Source organism: Anoplophora glabripennis, unplaced genomic scaffold (assembly GCF_000390285.2).
Source record: "Anoplophora glabripennis isolate ALB-LARVAE unplaced genomic scaffold, Agla_2.0 scaffold325, whole genome shotgun sequence".
Classification (NCBI taxonomy): domain Eukaryota; kingdom Metazoa; phylum Arthropoda; class Insecta; order Coleoptera; family Cerambycidae; genus Anoplophora; species Anoplophora glabripennis.
Window position 1 is genome coordinate 530,351 of NW_019416633.1, and position 22,706 is coordinate 553,056.

The following is a 22,706-nucleotide window of genomic DNA, read 5'->3' on the forward strand; positions in this document are numbered from 1 at the left end:
ATCAAGGGTAGATTGAGTAAAATTTTAACATAAAATTCCTGCAATCGATCGATACAGGAGCACACAGCTGCAGGGAACTTAAAAATTATAAAACAATAACATTTTATAGCGACTGACCCTCAGGGTTTAAAGGTACATGGAAGGAAGCGGGCAGATATTCCCTCCCTCCTTTTTAACCATGCATGAGGGAACTAAGAGAAAGTAACTTAAAAAGTGCAGGATTTTTAAGGCGATTTTAATCTTGCGGGAGTTGTGTTTAAAAGCTTACTTTCATGGTAATTTTAATTTGAAAAGTTTTTTATGAACAACTTTTCTGTTTACCTTGCGCGAGGTTTTAAGACGATTTATTTGTGTTTCTTACTAGATATACTATGCCTCGCTACCACTGTACATAGTTATATGTATATTACTGTAGAAAATATATATTCTAAGACATTTAGCGACGTTAGCGAGAAAGATGAACATTTATTTTTTCTACTTTCTTTTATTTTTGTTCTCTTTCTAGTTCTCATTAATTTTCACTCAAACTTGAATTAAAACAGTTTTTCATAGTTGCTCATTTCAAAATATTATAGCAGTTGTAAATAAAACATGAGTAAATACGTCGTAAATATTTTATAACAGTGGTTCCCAAACTTTTCCCCTCATATATCAGATATTTGCTTGTGACTGATGACTTTAATAATATAGTATTAGGAAATCCAAGGTATCCAATTCGCATAAATTCCAATTAAATTAATTGTTTGGACATTTGCTGAAAGGGTAAAATAAGAATTTTCTCACAGTTTAAATCAATTTTGATTTGAAAGAAAGCAGGAATGTCCTAAGTTGTCATATGATGCGTTTAAATTTTGCAACCTTATATTTATGTGAAATTATTTGGTCGCTAACGTCTGTCACCAAAATGAAACCAAGAAATAATCTGGAATTGAAAATTACTATAATTGTCAGAACACGTATATTTAAAAAAACTGATTTCCGAGAAACGAGTTTTTTCTTAAACACGTAAAATAAATGTAAGTTAATATATTTCGCAAAAACTATAGCGACCCTTCACATACTTTGGGAACCACTGTTTGGAGAATACCTTTAAAAGTAATTATTAAAAAAATTAGTAAACGGTCTCATATCATTTTTTTTTCAAGTTTGGATAAAATACTACAAATATACAAACAATCTGATAAATCTGCACAAAGATAAAATAAAGAGTTTTCTTAATAATGGCGTCCATACACTTAAAAAAATTGTAGAAATTCACATAGGTTTTTTACATATAGTTTATATCGGTATTGTATTGGCGGTGTATTCTTGTCTTTCACATTGTACTTGTATATTTTAAAATGTATTATTTCTAATCTTTTATGTGTTTTTTTTGTATTTAACCCCGCAGGTTCCTTATGGAAAATGGCTTCCAGCCGATAGTTCTGAAAATTTGGATTTGAATAGTTCTCGAAGCTTAGATAAAAAGTTGTCATAGACACTAAGCTGAGAAAATTATATTTTTCGAAATATAATCGCCTAAAGATAGGAGTTATAGTACTGCGTGGTATAAATTGAAGAAGACTTCGGGGTTGCTGAATCTGAATCAGCCATCCATTCGGGTATACAGATGCTATACAGGGTATACAGTATACAGAAGGCGCTTAGAGAAAATGGTGATGAATTTCAATTGGATGAAAATATAGATGAACCAGGACTTCTAAGAGCACGAATTTTCTCAAGATTCCGAAATGCTGCAAGACGTCAAATATTCATTAGTTATGTCAACGTGGATGAAGACTTAGATAATTATGGTGGTGATCAAGACATTGGTCCAATCCTAGCATATTATTGCACGTGTTACTCAGGGGCGAGAGTAGTAGGAACCTACTAGGCTATGCCCGTCATCAACCACATGTGAAGTACCCAGATGATTGGCTATTAAATACTACAATGAATGCAAATAATTATTTAATAATTTAATTACTTAATTATAATTTATGTTATACCTTTTATTTCAGACAAGATTATTTCTTATTTGAAAATGATTCAATATGTATTCGTTACGATGTATAGTAAAGTCAAAAACATATGTATTCATCAACAATGTTTGATAGGTGTGTAGTACAACATTAAGAAAGAATGTACTTCAGTTAAATAAAAAAGTTTTTACTTATCGATTTTTTAACCTACCCAATTAATTAGTAAACTCCAGAACCAGGTTGGCCGTGGAACATCTTACAACCTGTTATCCTCTTAAGACTTCTCACTGTATACTTTGCAAATGCGCAATACAATATAATAAAAAATATCCTGAAGCTGTAATAAAATATTACTTAAGATTATAATATAATTACATATATTTGGAACATATTACATTTATAATGATCTTACAATGACCTTCATTTGATCTTGATGTGACCTTGAAACTCATCCGCACAGCAGATTCGGATTGGGTGACCCCGATAACGTAAGGAACATGTGTTTGGGACAGATTGCACGGCTTCTTTTCATTTCACCTTACAAGTCAAGAGTCTTCTTTAATTTATACCTCGCTTTGCTATAACTCCTAGCTTTCATCGACTATATCTCGGAAAATATAATTTTCTCAGCTTAGTGCCTATGATAACTTTTAATCTACGTTTCGAGAACTATTCAAATCCAAAGTTTCAAAACTATCGGCTGAAAGCCATTTTCCATAAGGAACCTGCGGGGTCCTTTGCGAATAAAAGTGTGAATTTACATAAACTGATTTGGCTCAACCAATCATATTAATCACGTAATCACACAGTTATCGTGTGTATGTAGAGAACAGTACTAATTGTTCAGTAGGCATGTTTAGATTAATTTGTGGCATAATAATATAGCACAATAAATACTGACGTAATAAATATGATTTTGTGTCAGTTATATACACCTCTCGATATACCTTCATGAAAAAGTAAAAAAATACGAGAAACATCAATAATAACCATATTGAATTTTTTGTCTAATCTTTACACACAGACATCCAGATAGCAGCTTACTATTTAAGAGATACTTTACTTATTGCTTTACTTGCACTATATTTTATTTTCAGTTCCAAAGATTCCACCTTGAAATTCACCTGGACGCGAGAGTAAAAGGACAAAATATTCATCAAAAAAAAAATCTTCATATAAATGAAAACCGCAATAAAACTTTTCCCAGAAAATACATGAATGTTTTTCCTTATATTTTATTATCTAAGAAAATGTATCTCATTTGTCTTAGATAAATACATTGCTTATTTGATTAATTAATCGTCATAGTTAAAGAAGTCAGTCAGTATTAATTCAAGCTTTATACGGTTTTCGAAAGTATGAAATCGTATTTGGTAGCTCATTTTTAAATTTACACATTGAAGGATAAAATACGTCACTAAAAAAGGGTGTGAAAAATTAAATATATGTCCTTTAAATGAATAGGGAGGTTTTTTACAGAGACTCTTTTATATATTTTTTTTTATTTTTACTGACTTCCTTAATTTAAAGTTTTTCGTTGCATTATTATTTTAAGAAAACTATTTAATTAATTATTGGTTTGTCTTTAGATATAATTAAGAAATTTATATTTTACTCTAGAGAATATGTGTCATTCACTGAATTAATAAATCTTTCTAATTTAATTTAATATTATTTTCCCTTCACTTATATACGTCGTAACCTTTTCTTATTAACAATACTATGTAGTTTTTATATTTCTTAGTAAAATTACATTTTACGTGTCGTAAATACCGATAATGTAAATTTACATTATGAGAGAACTACACAAGAAGTGTAAAATTACTTGCTTAGTGTAATTTTGCTTATATAATGTAATTTTTTACCTATTGTGACGTCAAAATAACCAATGGTGCAATGTGTAATTTTACATAAAATTTAAATGAATGTAAAAAAAGTTGCAGTTGTATCCTGCAGGCAGGTTGTCTTCCTAGGACCTAATTCATAAATTATTTTCATAAAGTTTAAATTATCTAGATTACAAAAGTCTGAATTATTTTAACATTGAACAGTTTTGTAATTTAACCTACTTTATGTCTCTTAACATTTCCGGGATCGTTAAGTAAATCAAGTGACATTTGCAGATTTCAAAACTCGCTCAAATTCCTTAGTCAGCGTTCGCAGCTGGTTACAAAAATTTGCAACGGTAAATATGCCACAAACAAAGAATAAAAGAAAGAAAAGACTTTTGTATCTATTTTGCGTGCTTCCTTAGGCGGAATGTTAGAATTGATCCTTGAATCTGCATTGACGCCTGGAGACCGGAGAGAATAGCTAAGTAGAGAATCGATAAGTGTTGTACAAATCCGGTAAGAATATGGAGATTCTAAAGTAATGTGGCGAGGATTGGCGCCTGATCAACTGTGAATTTACGCCGACTTAGATCCGTAAACGCAGGTACGAGTTCTTTAGGTATTTTACCCATTTGTAGCTTTATGGAAAAACATACGGCGTGACGAACAATTAAAGGGAGTTTGGTACATGAGGATTCTAAAATAAATATAAAAATTATTTTTTTTAATCCTGTTATATAGTGAGTGTTCCATTTGCCGCCACTTTCTTCACACATAACGACCTCGTCACATTTTAGATTTACGCATATTCATAAAACCATCTTATCTAAAAGTCTGTGAGACAGTTTCAGTCCAAAGTGATAATTTTTCAATTTATTGACTTCTGCAATACACTAATTCTTTTAAATATTCCCAGATTTCAACAGAATGAGAAGGACGTGAACTATCAGGAAATTCAGTATAATATTCTTGTACAGACAATGACTTAAAAGATTACCCCTAGCCCTAGCATATAAATACCATACTCTCTAACGTACCTCCAAAGGGAGGTACTTCTTCAAATTCTGATCAATGATCCATTTTGGAAGTAGAAGAAAGAATACGTCGTGCCTCATACCGCTACTATCGTTTTTTTTTTGTGATTTCGCCAATCCGCCGCAAAACCGCTGCAAATCAGATAAAGAATGTGTGAATCAAACCCGCTATTCCATTGCCGTAACGGCACCGCACCCTTCTTTGCCACATCTCTGTAGCAGGCCCAGTCGATGTTTTTTTTTAATCTCCAACTTTTACTATTTTCTGATATTACTGCAGATGTATTACCATACGCTTTTCTCCACCTCCAGTGAATGCAATCTACTGAGGGTGAAATAAATATGCCTAGTATTCATTTATATTAAGAAAAGAAGGACCAATACAAGTGACTTACAGATCTAGGATAAATATGTAGTAACATTTGACAACAAACGACTCGTTAAACTTTGAATAAGTCAGTGGTACTCGAACATTTTTGTGTATTAATAAACACTTTTCTGACATTTCTAAGTAATTTAATAAGGTTCATTTTTAGCAGTAGGTTTGTTTCATCTATACCTACCAACCTCTCATTAAAAATTTCTTGTGTGTCTAATATTGACACAGATTTTTAAGACAATTACAGAGTTAATACTTTAAAAAATCCAACAGAAGTTTATAATTTGAAAATATCTGTCAAATGTACTTTAATGTAAAACTGAATTTATGTCCGACAGGGTAAAAGTAAATACGAGGGAACATCATTAAATCTTATTTTTTGACATATTTATAATATCGTACATATTCGCGACTTTAGTGAAACCGAAATTCTTTCGGCTTTAAAAAGAATTAAACCCAAAATGACTACTGGTCCGGATAGTGTTCCCGCGTTTCTGATAAGAGCTCAGATTTTTTCTCGCCCTTAAAAAAATTATTCAAGTTGTGTCTAACTGAGTGTCGGTTACTTGATTTGTGGAAACGTCCAAAAGTGTGTCCGATTTTTAAAAAGGGTGATAAATTTAACATTATTAATTTTCGTCCTATCTCCATTATATGTAATAATTTTTGTAAAGTTTTTGAAATATTACTTCATGACTATATTTATTACATCTCTAATGTGATAACACCCTGTCAACATGGTTTTGTGACGTTTTACTGTCACTAACTTGATCAGTGTTTCGCAATTCATAGCCGATTCTATAGACAACAATTTTACTCCAGAAGCTTGATATGTTTGGCGTATCAAGGACCTTAATGAATTTCTTCAAATCTTATTTAGACAACAGAAAACAGTATACAGTCTGTTACAAATTCGCTTCTCACTACACGGTAAGAGTTACGAAGTAGCTTAAATGCCTCTAAAAAATAAAAGCTAACATGATTAGTTTTCGAAATATTTGAAAAAATCGAAATTTTGGAAATACGTTTTTGTTTCATTTCATCTTGTTTGGGGTGATATTGAAAAAAGAAGAACACTTTTCTCACGGCAATTTTTTGCCCTCTGTCGAATGGCATAATCAATTTTTACATGTAACGTTTCGTCTCTCCAGGACCATCATAGTGTAGGATAATTCAATAAATAAAGAAATCTAAATAAAAATTTAGATAAATTTGTAACGAATACACTGAAGACGAATTTTTCGAGACAAAACGTCTGAATTTGCTTCGGGCTGACACAGTACAGTAATGGGGGTCATGAAGGCTTGCAAAAAATGTAATAAAATTTCTAGGGTCGTATTTAAAAAAATAAAGTTGATGATGGTCCTGGAGAGACGAAACGTTACATGTAAAACTTTATTTTTTTAAATACGACCCTAGAAATTTTATTACATTTTTTGCAAGCCTTCATGACCCCCAATACTGTACTGTGTCAGCCCGAAGCAAATTCAGACGTTTTGTCTCGAAAAATTCATCTTCAGTGTATTCGTTACAAATTTATCTAAATTTTTATTTAGATTTCTTTATTTATTGAATTATCCTACACTATAAGTGTCGTTAGACTCTGTGAAATCCTTCTAGTTATTTAAACTATTACCACCACGCGTTACAATAAAACATTTATTATTATTAACTATTACCATAACTTGGTCATACATAAATCAATAAGTTGTTGCGTCAAAATTAAAACATTATTACAATTTTAATTTTATTATGAACAACCAAAACGCCAACTGAATATTATTATTTAAAAAAATTCCGTAAATGTTCAAAAACATTTTCGTCTTGGCAAAGGTTGAAAATGAAGATCAGCGTAATATTATCGGAATTTATTATATCTGTAACCGCAACTGTGAAAGATCATGTCAGATGTATTTGTATGAATATCCTGAAACAAATAGATCGGAATTTGTTTAAATTTTGAGCCCTCGAGGTGCCTAGAAATAACTATGGCCACGGGAATAAAACTCTAATAATGTTTTATTTTAATGCGTGGTGGTAATAGTTTAAATAAAATCTAAATTTAGATAAATTTGGAACGAATACACTGAAGATGAATTTTTCGAGACAAAACGTCTGAATCTAGTTCTAGCTGAGGCAGTACAGTACTGGGGGTCATGAACGCTTGCAAAAAATGTAATAAAATTTCTAGGGTCGTATTTAAAAACATGAAGTTGATGATGGTCCTGGAGAGACGAAACGTTACATATAAAAATTGATTATGCCATTCGATAGAAGGCAAAAAGTGGCCATGAGAAAGTGGTCTTCTTTTTTCAGTATTACCTCAAACAAGGCTGAAATGAAACAAAAATAGATTTCCAAAATTTCGGTTTTTTTCAAATATTTCGAAAACTAATCATGTTAGCCTTGATTTTTTAGAGGCATAATGTTGGTTCCCTGATGGGTATAAATCGATTGAGTATGTCGCTATATCAGGAATTCCTCAAGGTTCCATTCTTGGACCTATACTATTCATTATATTCATTAATGATTTAGTTAACAACATAGATGTAAATTTTATTCTTTATGCCGATGATGTAATATAAAATCTTGGTGTAATAATAACAGGCTAATGTTAAATATGGAAAAATTTAATGTTATGTCTTTCTCCAACAAGTTGAATCGCATTATGTTTAATTACAGCATTGATAATGACGTTTTGTCAAGACCGAAAATATTTCGAGACCTGGGCGTTGTATTTGATAAAAAACTATAATTTAATAATCATATTGATACTGTTGTCTCCGAAGCTAATAAAGCATATGGAATTATAGTTCGCAACTGTCCCTATTTTTCAAGCTTAGATGTCATAAAGCTTCTTTACTTTACTTACGTTAGATCGAAACTTGAATATGCCTCTCCCGTATTGTCTCCACCCAGTGGATCGATTCGTCGATTTTAAAAAATTTTAAATTTTAAATCTGATGCCTACTATCCTCATATCGGATATCCTCATGAGGGCCTTTTAAGTAGAAATTCCCTTAATACCCTTGAAACTAGACGGAAATACTTTTCGCAGGTCCTTCTTTTTAAAATTTTACGTAATTTGGCTGACTGCTAGGAATTTATAACCAAATTTTCATTTTCTATACCTAAATTTAGCTCTAGAGAAAACGGAACATTTTATTTACCAACTCCTCATACTAATGTACTCAAACACTCACCACTTTAAGAAATCTGCAACAATTGTAATAAAAATTCTGTAAATATTTTTAATTGCAGCTATAATGACTTAAAAATACTTTATTTTTAATATCTGGTAGTTTCAAATATGTAATTTTAATCTTCATTTATGTGTATTATTTAGTGTATAGATTTTATTCATTTTCCTTCTTTTTTTACGATGGTCTGTATTTTTTTGTTCCTTTTAATTTTGTTTGTAATTAATGTACTTCTTTTATTATTGTCTGTAAAATCCATGTTCTATAATTGGGTAGTACCTGTTGAACAGTGTATTAAATAAAATAAAATAAAATATCTAGTTTTCCTGCTTCATAACACAGTTAGTTTACAGTCTAAATAGCTTTTAACCAGCTTTTCATCGCCGTATCAGTTGTAAACTTTCCACCCTGTAAATGTTTTTTGAAAGATCGACGCCAAGTTTGGACGGCACATTATATCTCCTTCCGGGAACTACGATCATATCCCAATAAGCTGCAGTTTGTTCACTATAGCATGTTCTATATGTCCAAAGACAAAATATGTCAACGGAGATAAAAGTCTTGAGAAGACATTTACGGAATTATTCACACTAAAGTTCGCGAACAGAAGGACCAAGCGTGTTACAAATTAGGGGGAGAAATGTCGAAAAATAGAACGCAAACATTTCTATACTTAAGTGCTTTTATAGTTATGTTATTAAACAGTTACTATTATTTAATGGCATTCGTAAAAACTGCTTTAGTAGCTGATAGATAAAAATTAGATCTAACACCCTAACCAATTACGTGCTTCAAATGTTGAACTTCTATCCTTCTCCATCATCAGTCACGTTACATACAGGGTCGGAAAGTCCCCATGGTTCATCGGCCGTTACGTGAGAGCGATAAAGAAAGTCATAGAAATCCGTGCGATAGAGAAAGATGGCTATAATGGAAGGCGTCTAATAGTCACCGCCCATTTCGCCCTTCCACAAATAAGATCCACTTCTTATTTGTGGAAGAATTGTACGTACTCATGCATGATCTACATAGTTTCATTATACTGAAGATTTTTTATAATTAATTAAAAAATATTGCTCTCCGGCGCCAATCTCAGAATCATCTGTATTGATTTTAAATTGTTGCTTACTTCTATAACATTTCGACACCGTGATTTAGGTATTTGCATCAACTTTAACTTGAAAGTTTTATATACAGTAACCGATTTTACATAGGAATAGCCTGACAGCTTCTAGATATAGATGTACGTAGTTCAAAGTTCAAAAAACATTATTTTTTCTTATCATTCTTAAAAACAGCAGTACATCACAACACATTTTGTAATTCTCATTACTAGAGATCGGGACTCAGATGATCATAGCCGTCGCGTCGGCCTTTTGCTACAGCGCACCGTACGAAACCGGTAATAACGGCAGTTATTGGCTTCGCGTTTGCTTCGTGTAGGTATACGTTTTTTAATATTCTAATAACGTAAACGCGCTAAGGGGTAAAAAACGACCTTTCGCTGATAAAGTACGCAAATTTATTTTTATTTATACCTATCTGTTTATTTATTTGTTTAGGACGAACACGCCTATGACTAGCCGACTAAAACTCCGAACTTTACTCATTGCACACTTAAACTTGAATTAAATTTTAGAACTTTGTTGGTAATAAGTATGCTAAGGAAACTTGTTTCATTGTTATTATCAAAATGTCTTTTCGAAATTCGAAAAATTTTCCTAAAAATCCTCAAACAATGTAATGTAAAAAATTTAGTAATGCAAAAGATATCTAACCTCAGGAACAACTACCTACTCTATGGAAAAGATGCTTCAAACCAATTACGCCAACAGTATCTAGTAAATAGCTAATAATTAATAATTACCTAATAAGTATAAAAACTTGAAATGAAGTATCTAAATATTATTAATTTAAAAACACACACCTGACATATTGAAATTATTAACAATGTAATCTCTCAAAGAAATATATTGTATTCTTGGTTGCATCATGCTTGATAAAGACGACACGCAAAATAATATAATTCAATGTTAGTTGGGGCGTGTAAACCATAGAGTAATTAGATTCTCGCAATATCACATCAGTTAAGAATCTTGTCTATGAAGGTTATATATTGTCTTGTCTCTTGCATACTTAGATTTTCGGTATCAAAGAACATTGTGCGACTACATCTAAGAACTTACTACCTAACTTAGTAACTACTACTACTTACTTAGTAACTACTACGTAGGTACTAACTTTTAAGAATATTTATATCGAATATATCGAAATACTTTTTCGTGATCTGGTCTCACTCACGCCATATTCAACTGTTGTTCCAAAGTATACTATTAGTTATCACATCATGAGGGGGAGGTTATAGGGTAAATTGACGAATGAGGTAAAATGACGAAATGTCAAATTTTGGAGACGATAGGGTCACTTTAATGATTTGTTTAGTATTTCAGCATTGCATCGTATTTGTGAACGAAGAACTAATAAGCACCTTTTCATTTGTTTAAATGTTTTTTTTTCTCAGTAGTACTATACTCTACGGCCAAAATTATAGATAGTGATTCATCGCTAGCTCTTGGACTAGTAAGGGGGATGAAGCGTGCCGGGAATGAAAATCCATTGGCGTGTCTGCGTAAAAGGCAACAAGATATATAAAATATTGAAAAAACATAATAAAACATAACATCTAATATTTTTTACGGTTTGCTATAACCGGCACTTTGACCAATTTTAATTATTACAGCATTTTAAAACGTCCCAGTTGTGTTTTTTAAATTTATAAATTTATTATAGCCATGGAATTAGACCCCTCGTCTACGCTTATGCTATGACGTTTCTCAGGTCGGGCAAATCAAGTCCGTTTACACCCACTAAAAAAGCATTTCCCTATTCCCTACCAAGTGCAAAAGACAGAGATAAAATATAGATCGACGTTCAGTGTAACTCAGTCTATACACGATTTTAGATTCTACCGATGTGCATGGCGAGCGGCACAAAGATAAATAATATTGAACCGTATAGAAATCATTTTATATTTTATACGCATTATGGTCATAGTGTTTTTATATTATGTATTAGTCACTCTTTATAATTTCGGCCGCCGAGTATAGGTACGTTTATTCAAATATTATTTTCTCAATATTAAAAAAAAATGAATACTTATGTAATACTCTTAGGTATAATTCAAGACTTGTTACAGACAAATTTATGTATGTAAGTGCTTCATTTTTAATAAACCGACAAAAAAAATTGATTACATTTTCACTCAAAATTAACAGTTTTTCCACACCCAATTATGTTAAAATAATACGCTGGACAGATCACATATAATTCACAGTTAAGCGGCTTAGGAAACTAATACATAAATTTTATCAACTCAGAGATGCAATAGATATCAAGCATATTCTTATGGTTTATCATGTATTGGTGGTGTCTGTAATGAGTTATTGTATAACTGTATGGAGTGGAGCATATAAATCAGTAATGCATAATCTAGAGATTTTACAAAATAGTATATTAAAAATCATTCTAAAAAAAAGGCAGAATTTACTCCACTGAAATGTTATACAAAGAAGCTAACGTGTTGAGTTTGAGACAGATTTAATTTATTACCTACAACAATGAAAACTATCTCAAAAAAATCTGTTTTGAAAAGAGAACTTAAAGCTCATATTATGGAAAACTTTAGTCAACTCAAGCTAGTTTATGATTGATATAAATCTCGGATTTTGGATTCTTATAACTAGTCTCTCCTAGCATACTGTCTTTCAATATCGTTCAGATAATTCTGGTAAATTGATGAAAATACATATATCATACAATGTATTCATTTTTTTTTGGCGTAGTCATAGCAGTTATAACACGATTAGAAAAAGTTTTCATATATTTATGAATCTCACAACGCAAGTTTTACATTATTTTGGCTTGATAAATGATATATATGACTAGATATATGTTATTAGGCTAATAGGATGTTAGGTATTGTGATATTGTTGTATTGTACTGTTTATTTCCTGATGTACCCAATTCCAAAATAAAAAATTCTATAAATAAAAAAATAATAATTCTATTGGTTGAGTAATGTTCGCTCAATTATTTGATTATATGGAATAACTTTTGAGTTAGCTTGCTAATAATAATTGATGTGAGTCATGTCATATACTACACTTATACTACACTTAATAGTAACTAAAATCAATTCTTAATTACAAACTAAGTAAACGTATTTGTTGTCTGACAATAGAGTCCAAACAGCGCGGCGGTATCTGTTTGTATACAACTTTGTGTTCCCCTCAGAAAAGCGTAATGTTAACAACGAATGGAGTAATTTTTACAGAATATGTTCTCATTCTCACATATTTTCGTTTTTCTGACTAAAAATTGTATTCGTAAGCTCATTTCTTTGTTAAAATCTTAAATACACTCAAAATTGAATTAAGAATGCATTAATACCTATGTACCTTCACCTATTATCATCTTTTCAGCATGTAAGTACAATGTGTAAATGTAAGATTATTTTCTTATAACACTGAACTTATTTTGAGGAACAGTGTTATAGTTTCCAAAAAATAGTAATTACCTACGTTGATTTATATTAAGCCGATAAAATCTATGCAAATGATCATTTATCATCGTTCAATTCGTGCAAAATTGAATTTATAACTGAAAATTGACATATATTTTTCCGATACCACCATAATTTCTCGGAAAAAGGAAACAAACATGCCTCGTAGTCTAATCTGAGCTCAATACCTTCATTTCTTCAGAAGATATTGAGAGATGTAATATTTTTTAACACCCTGAATCTAAAAAATATTACTGTGACTATTGCCTTTTCTATTAAGATATACTTGTTGCCAACTATAAAATTTTAATAAAAAGTTACATGTATACGCAATATAATTTTTGCTCTTTTTGTTTGTCTTGGGTACTGAACTTTCTGGAAGAACTTGAACATATACAGGATGTCCCGTTCATGTTTCAAAAAAACTTGTGTGCAACTTCCTCATGGAAAAATAATAGGGGTAGTTCATGTAAAGTTTTTTTTCTTAGTCGCCCTGTTTTCGATATACATGATTTGAAGTTGTTACTTTCCAAATGGTTTTCCTTAATTCTCTTTAAATCCGCTAAAGATAAAAATGTCAAAATTTCTACACGAGTAAACATCGTTAAGAATAATGTGCAAATGTTTTCTTTCTGAAAAGCAGTGCCGCCGATACAGGTAATTGGAGGGGTACAATCGAAAAAAAATGTTAAAATTCAAAATTTATTACATTTCTAAACGGTTGTGTAAACTCTAAAGCATACTACAAAAAAAAAGGTATATTTGTCGAAATTCGGTAGCATGTACCATTTCGAGAAAAATGAAGTTGCATAGAAGGAAATTTCAGTATCTACAGTAGTATTTCGAGTTTGCACATTTATTTAATTGTGCAGCTGTTTTGTTCTGTGTGTCACCGAGTCTGTTTCCTAATATTTTTCTGTTTTTATCACTTTTTTAAGCATCAATGTCCATCAACAATTCAGTTCATTCAACAATTATGTATTTTAGTAATGGTAGTGTAGTAGTTTACAAAATCTAAAATTAGTTAATAATAGACAATTAATTACCATAATCTGTTTATTTTGATTTATTTTTTCAAATGTTAGTTTACAACAAACTGAAACTTAATATAAATTTAATTTTTTTTAGTTAATAAAATGTTTTACAATTTAACTGTTTCATGTGATGCGTAAGAAATTAAAATTATAGTCTTAAATGCAAATACTGTTGATAGCTAAACGTCTTCATTCAATGGTCCTCTTTCAATTTAATATTTTGTTAATGTACTTGTGCCGCTTTATATGAGCAAAAAAAATGCAACTTCATTTTTCTCAAAAATGGTACATAGGTACTACCGAATTTCGACAAGTATACCTTTTTTTTGTAGTATCCTATAGAGTTTACAGAACCGTTTAGAAATGTAATAAATTTTTTCTTTTAACATATTTTTTCTCCTATTGTACGTACCCCTTTAATTACCTGTATCGGCGACACTGTTTTTCAAAAAGAAACCGTTTGCACATTATTCTTAACAGACAGTCGATGTTTACTCGTGTACAAATTTTGACATTTGTGTCTTTAGCCGATTTAAAGATAATTAAGGAAACCCATTTGGAAAGTAACAACTTCAACACACTGTATCTCTAGAACAGGACGTCTAAGAAAAAAACTTTACATGAACTACCCCTATTAATTTCCCATAAGAAACTTGCACACAAGTTTTTTTGAAACATGAACGGGACACCCTGTATATGTTTCTTGTTGTAAATAAAATCTTTAAAAATATTGTACCTAAATCTCATAGGAATCAAACTGTTTTCTGTATAAATTTTCACAAGATATACCAAGTATGACGGTCATTCACGGATTGATAGAGAATTAAGAGTATTAATGACTCTAACTGATATTCTAAAATATCTTTAGAAAAAGTATTTAATGTATAATGTATAGTATTTAATATGATAATTTTCTATGTACTTTTTATGAATTTATGTTTATGTATTTCTTATTATTATTATTACCTATTTCATTTCATGAATTATTTTTACAACTCAGTTTGCTCAATGTAATGAGAGCGAGCTGCCTATAAAATAAACAAATGAATAAATAAAAAATAATAAAAATAACTTATTAAGCACAAATTAGTAGTCCGTCGGTTTTAATAACATTTCTTTAAATATTAAAAAACGGTAAGTATACCTAATGTATATCCGTCGCAATATAATTTTACTTTTATTTTATTAATATATTCTGATTTATATACTACTCACCCAAAAAGTCCGCAGAAGTTGTCCCAAAACCTCCAGCAGCAGCAGCTATGTGCCCCAAGTGAAGAGAGGGATGCTGCAACATCGGCCTCTGAGGAGAATTGGGTTTGGGCCGCGGTGCCAAGATACTATCGATAGTAAACAGAGAACTACCACTAGGAGACGAAGACGTAGCCGCTGGACTTCGATGTTTATAAACCGGTTTGAAACCCTCTCCCAGAAACATATTCCCTAAAAAATGCTGCGGGACCAATGTCGTCGCATTCCTAGGAGACGACTGAGACGACGTTTCTACCATCTTCAGCTCTTCTTCGCTGTAGTCTTCGACGTAATCGGTCGTACTGGCGTCGCACCAGTCCAGATCACTCTCACGTTTAAGAGAAGCCAGCGTGCGGCTTTGAATGGAATTCTCTCGGTCACAATTAATCTTAAACCATCACTGGATCTTGTGAAATATGAAATGAAGCTGAGTGATAACCGTCGGCAATGATGAGAGCTCCGGAACGCCCCTCTTGCGTTCATTGGTACCCAGGGAGCGCGTCTCGCCAATGGTGTCGTGTCCTAGCTTACCCCTGTCAATGTAAAGCGTTTGACTGCTCAACAAGGGGTGAATTTCAGTGTATGTTGTGCTAAATGGTACAAATAGAGCTGTCACAGTGAAATCTGATATGTATTAGGGGTGTTTTGTGTGCAGCCTGCTTTATTGTTATGTCGGACATTCTTCTGTATCAGGCAGGACGTGTTTATTAGTAATCTGGCTGTATTTAGTTATTTAAATTAAGGGTATTACCCGAATATGCCGTGAATTATATGAAATCTTTTTATACCCTGGGATTTAAAAATGTGATACGGGTAGATTAAATAGGTACATGGAAAAAAAAACATGCAATTCGTCTTCTGTTAGCTACTTAACAGGCAACTGTTAGAGCACTGGTGACTATTAATAGAGACATGTATCAAATTAATAACGAATAATCGAAGTAAAAATAATTACATTAAAAAAAATTATATATTAATGTTTTTGCAAAACAGTACTGAAAATACATCAGAATATATTCAGTACCTACCTACCTACGAAACACTATAAAGTTATAGATATTTAAAGATATTGTTATGTTTAATTGGGTATTAACACTGAATATGAGAACGAATTTTAAAAAGATAGGTAACTCCTTGATTAGTCGAGGAGTTAATTTTATAAATTTATAGATTTGTCTAATGTCATATTAAATTATTACGATTACACTATGAAAACACTACGCACTACATGGCAAGTCAACGTTTCATAAACTCTATTTTCACTATTTTGTTCTCAAAACTCAAATCAGAGTGACTAAAAGTCATAAAATTTAAAGATTGATTTGTCACTGTTAAGTAAATCAATGGTAAACTGTTTTAGTTTTCTTATTACTGAACCTTATTTCGAAAATTTGTATTATATATTCTACAATAGATACCTACTTAACATAATAAGTAGGTACTGTAATTATACAAGGTGCCCCATCCCCATAAGCACATGATCAAATAGGTACTGTGACATTCTTTGGCTCAAAAGAAGACGATCTGACCTAACTTCCATTAAGAAAAAATGTCTGGCTCTTGCGCTATTGAGTGTCAAAGTTCTTGAAAAAATATATATTTTTTGTAATATCTAGAGTATGTTACTATGGATTTTAATGAAACTTGTTGTGGAGTTGTTCCTAAGTAAGACTCATGTTTTGATGAAGCAACCGCATCCATCCGCCTTGAGCAAGTAGTAAATTCTTGAGTTTCAGGTTGAATTTCAAATAAATGTTTGGGCCGGGATCATCGGTGACATCCTTCTGGGTCCTTATGTCATGCCGCGCCGCTTGAATGGCGAAAATTATCTTAATTTTTGGAATAATACTTTTCCGGTTCTAATGGAAGATGTCCCTCTCGATCTTCGTGCTCAGATGTAGTTCATGCACGATGGTACTCCTCCGCACTTTAGTGCAGATGTAACTGCACTTTTAAATAATACTTTTTCACACAATTGAATCGGAAGAAGAGATCTTCCTGTCGAATGGTCCTCCAGGTCCCCCGACTTTATGGCATTAGATTTTTTTCTATGGGGAGCCTTAAAGAATAATTTACGCCACTCCTGTGCAATCCCAGGAAGAATAATTACGTAGGATTCAAAACGAGACGGACGTAATACGGAATGATCCAGAAATGTTAAGGAGGGCTTAATTAAATTTCAGTTGAAGGATCCAGCTATGCATCCAAGAAAATGGCTGACATATCGAACATGTTTTGTAATTCCATCATCATCTACCGTATCTATGTAACTATCATCCAGTTTCAATAAAGAGAATTATGTCTTTCCTATGTACGTCTTTACATTTTTGCGCGTTAACAAAAAATAAATCTAATGAGATAAAATAATATTCAATCCGTCGCGTCGCGACAGATTTTAAAATTGTAACCATTTTACTTTCAATATTGATATCCTAGGTAAAAGAGTTGGCATAATTATTAGAGAAAGCCGTTTCTTGTAAAAGGGCAAATTTACTGCGATACATCTAAAATATTGTTAAGTCGCAACAAAATGGAAAACATTTTTCTGCGTAAAAACTATGAATGCTACAAGATTTTATCAAGAGCACGAAAATCCCGAAAGAGGACCGATGCATCAATAGAAAAAAATTAAGTGGTTTCAGCTATAAAATAAGATAATGGTAATTCTTGTACCAAGACACTCAAGAATGTACCACTTGCCCAAGGCGGATGGATGCGGTTGCTTCATCAAAACATGAGTCTTACTTAGGAACAACTCCACAACAAGTTTCATTAAAATCCATAGTAACATACTCCAGATATTACAAAAAATATAATTTCTTTCAAGAACTTTGACAATCAATAACGGAAGAGTCAGACATTTTTTCTTAATGGAAGTTAAGTCAGATCGTCTTCTTTTGAGCCAAAGAATGTCGCAGTACCTTTTTGATCATGTGCTTACGAGACACCCTGTATAAATATGTATCCCGTTTTTCAGATTAACACCTCTGAAAATGTGAGAAGGCAGTGGAATAGTACCCTGAAGGGAGGTGATATTTTAGTAATCATTTTATTGATGCGACAAAAGCCTGACCTACTACATTTTTTAAAAGGGTAATTTTTCCAGAAAGTGGAATAAGGCATTTTTTTGTCAAAAAGATAATATTACCAGGCTATCCAATACCCATCATACCCATATACCAAATTTGATCGACAAATGTCTATTGAGTGTTTTTATGGTGTGCCAAACATCGAAAAGTCAGACAACTAAAAATTATAATAAGCAGGTCAAAGATTGTTATGAAAGTGAAAGCAAGTACCAATCGGACAAAGAAAAAATACAGACTCTATAAATAATTTTAATTGCGGCTACAGGAAAATTAATAATAATTAAAAATGTAATGAATTATAAATACGAAGTTATTAAACAAAAAATTGCAAAACAATCTAAATTAAATTTTAGTTTCCTCCACCAAACCTCCTTCTAATCGAACAACGTGTTTCCAGTCGTCTTTTTAAATTTAAAAATACTTTACTAGCTGCTGTGGGGTAATTTCTGCACAAGCTTGTCTCATGCGATTCTTTAGGTCATCCAAATTCCTTGGTCTGTTTTTATAAACTTTTTGTTTTATAAAACCTCCAAAAGTAAAAGTCCATAGGGGACAAATCAGGGGATCTTGGTGGTCATTGTACTACTGGACTCCTTTTCCCAATCCACTTATTTTCAAACTGGTGATTAAGCCAATTAATGACAGTGTTGTAGATTGGAGCTCCATCCAACTGTAAATAAATATTTCTTCTTTCCAATAAAAGAATATCCTGTATAATGTCCTATAATTCATTATTTACAAACTGAAGAAATACTTCACTATTTAAGTTATTATAAAAAAGGAAGGGACCTATTACCCGGTGCTTGAAATTCCGCAAAACACATTAACTTTCTGGAAATACTGCCTCTTTGCAGTAATTACAAAATCTGACATTTTGAGAAGAAAAACTACCTACTGAAATTTTCATCCCTTAATCTAATAATTTCTATTGTTTCTTGTAAAGATAAATATTCTGCCAAGACTGCCAGAGATTCTTACTTTATAACACTAACTAGTTTATCAGCAAGAGTTAAACGTCAAAAATGTCAGCAATGGAGCTTTCATTTTTCATCATAGCCTCCTGTATTATTTCAATTATTGTTTAAAACATTGTTTAAAAATATTTCATTCATTCAGTATAATTGGTAAACTACTGTCATAACGGAAGAATATCTTCCAATTGTGGAGCAAAAACTAATAAGAATAAGTGTTACTGTTTATTTTTTGATAATGTAAAAAAGCCAAAATGCTCGCCGCGAACGTCTTGGCAACATTTCATATCAGTAAAAAGGTACTCTGAAATGTTTTTTGCTTACTTTATAGTTATAAAAAAGTATTGAATGTATTTTAGCGAATTTCTGTAATCAAATAATTTTCTTTTTTTTAATGTTAATTTTTGCAATAAATCTGAAAACACTTAATGTTTCCGAAACAGTTGAAGATAGGTATAGGACATTGTACATGAAATATGTCTAGAAGTTTCTGAAGAATCCAAAAATTGTGTAATATACAGGGTGTTGCATTTAAAATAAAAAAGTTGGTATTTACCGCTGTTAAATGACACACCCTGTATAAAAAGTTTTGGTTGAAAAAAATGCGCAACTAAAAATACTAATCGACGTGTCCCAGCATTTTTTCGAACACGTCCTCATTTATTTATTATTGAATTTATTCCATTTGGCTGACACACTGTAGAATACCTGTAATTATTTAATATAAAAACTTCTTTTAACGAGATTTGTAAAAAAAAATTAGAATTAATTTGAGCTAGCTTTATGGGTGTCCCAAAATAGGTACGCAAGAAGTGATTTTGACAGAAAACACAGATTTTTAATTAAAAATTACAATTTTTTTATTGATTCATAGGGTTATGTATGGAATGGCATATCGGACGGGTAAATAGCCTTCACGGCACATGCGCACACTTTTGTCGAAATTTTCCAAGACCATTTTACATAAATGCGGCTGAATTTCATTGATACAGTATTGAATTTCCTCCTTCAAGGTGTGGGTGGTCGTGGGCTTATTGCCATAACCTTAAACTTCAAACAACCCCAAAGAAAAAAGTCCAAGGACTTCAAATCTCATGACCTTGCGGCCAATTCTGATCACCAAAACGGGAAATTATACCACCAGGGAATGACTCATACAGTAATTGAATTGTCTCCATGGACGTAGCTACAATTTTTTTTGGGGTGAGCCCGGGCCGCAAACCCCAAGGAAGCCCCAAAAAAAACGCAATCAGCGACTTACCGACATAAGATTTGAACGTTTTGATTAAAAAAATGGTCACGCAGTCTCCGACTTACCGATACGACAATGATAATAATATTAGATCCTTTTTTCTGGGGTGGAGCACCGGGCTTTCTGGGGCGGGCCGTGCACACTGCTGTCCCCCCCTAGCTACGCCCATGATTGTTTCCCCGGTACGTGGCATCGTTTTGTTGAATCCACATGTCGTCTATATCCATATCTTACAATTTAGGCACAAAAAAACAAGATTTTCATATCATGATAGTGATTTTCGAAAACGAATGATGCCTCCAGCCCAAAATCCGCACCAAACAAAGACACGTTGCGTATGCATTTACTTCTCAACAATTACTCGTGGATTTAATAAAAATGGGTCTCATCGTTGAAGATGATTTTGTTAGAAAAGTCATAATCCATTCAACGAACACTCTTCGCTTTGCATGGTCAGCAGGCTTCAGTTCTTGAGACACTTAAACTTTGTAAGCATCAAAATGCTAATATTTCGTGAGAATACGCTGTAGAGTGTAGAGTTCTTCTCAAAATGTCCAATTCTTGACCACGGTGCCGAATTATTGTTCCTGGATTCTCAGCAACACTCACTAACCGCTTCGATGTTTTGTATTGAACGACTTGTTAAAGGACGGCCAGAGTGTTTAAAGTCGCTATTTGATCTAGTATCTTTTTCAGTTAATCTCTTCAGAGTTGATGAAGTTAAATCGCTATTCCCACCTTATTTTGCACGAAAATTGTGAACTGTAGCAGTCAATTCTTCATTATTTTTAAAATATTGCTCAATCGTGAACAATTATTTCATTTCTCAATGTGAAATATTTGTCACTAAATGACTTAAGTAATTCCTTTTTTTTTCAGTATGGCCTTATTAAATAAAATAAGGTATAAGAAATACCAAATAGAGAATTGCAGGCAGTAAATGTACCTATTACACTATAATATAGTTTCACACAAATCGCACTCAATTTCTGTCCATACCAGATTGTGTCAGTCTTTTGATATGCGTACAATTACAATTTTATACCTAAGTATATAAATTACAACGGCTCACAAAATTAGAAAAGTGATCTGTACCTGTACTCAAATTAGTACCTACTCCATTTCGAAGCGAAAATTTCACTACAAGGATAAATGACAGAAAAAGCAGCATGGCAAGTTTCAAGAATATCTCTCGGAACTTTTTAGGAAATGAGAAGAGCCCCACTTCGAAAATTTAGTTGAAAAAATGTTGAAAATTTTCAGAGTTAGGTTGCTTGATGAATCTTAAATCGCACTTCCTACACTCTCACCTCAACTACTTTCCTCATAACCTTGAAGACTACAGTGAAGAACAAGGAGAAAGATTCCATCAAGATATAAGTGAACTGGAGAATCGATACCAAGGAAGAAAAAGATGATTTCTTGTTTTTCACTAAATCTTCAGTTTTCTTAAAATCAAAAAAAAACATATTAATAAAGTACAAGTTAAATAGACATGAAGAAAAATTTAATTTTCAAGAAATGCAAACACCTGATTATATCATCTATTAGTTAATTAGGGAAAAATATATTTTGCAAGTACCTACGTGCAATCCTTTTTGAGATATCATAGTAATTTTTTATTTAGCAAATTTCATTCGAAATTTTTTCATCACTAAAGTTCTGTATGTGGGCGTAGAAATCCTAAAAAACGGTACGGTTCCCATGCTTCTTTACAATATTAATCAATTTTTGCGAACCGTCAGAAATTATACCTAATTTTTTCTTAAATGTGAGTTTCGATTGCTCTTCAGTACTTTTACTTTATTATAAACAAACCTGTAAGAAAATAACCAATACAGGTTAAATTTTCTATACGATTTTTAATTATTATTGAATTATTTTTTACTGAGACTAATTTATGTATGATACAGTTGTTAACAATAAACAATTTTCAGCATTTAGTGAACTAGACCCATGACAATACTACAAATGCAATGAAGTTCTTCGAATTGACACACATTCAAAAGAGTTACTATAAAAGTTATATCTTAATAATTTTTCTTGAAATCTGTAAGTAAATACACAATAAAAGGATGATGATAATAATCAAAAAACAGACTCGAATTCATAAAAATGTGGCCACAACTGGTTGATTTATCA

At 31.9% G+C, this 22,706-nt stretch overlaps 1 protein-coding gene across 1 annotated transcript in view; it reads right to left on the reverse strand.

The window, feature by feature from the left end:
- Positions 1–20,733, reverse strand: part of LOC108907106 (homeobox protein goosecoid-like) — a 72,133-nt gene extending 51,400 nt beyond the window's left edge. Inside the window, exons 1-2 of the mRNA XM_023455129.1 lie at positions 20,630–20,733; positions 15,217–15,608 (exon numbers count right to left, since the gene is read on the reverse strand). Coding sequence (XP_023310897.1) covers positions 15,217–15,608; positions 20,630–20,733 — 496 coding nt within the window. The remainder of the gene's footprint in view (positions 1–15,216; positions 15,609–20,629) is intronic.
- Between the last annotated feature and the right edge of the window lie 1,973 nt (positions 20,734–22,706).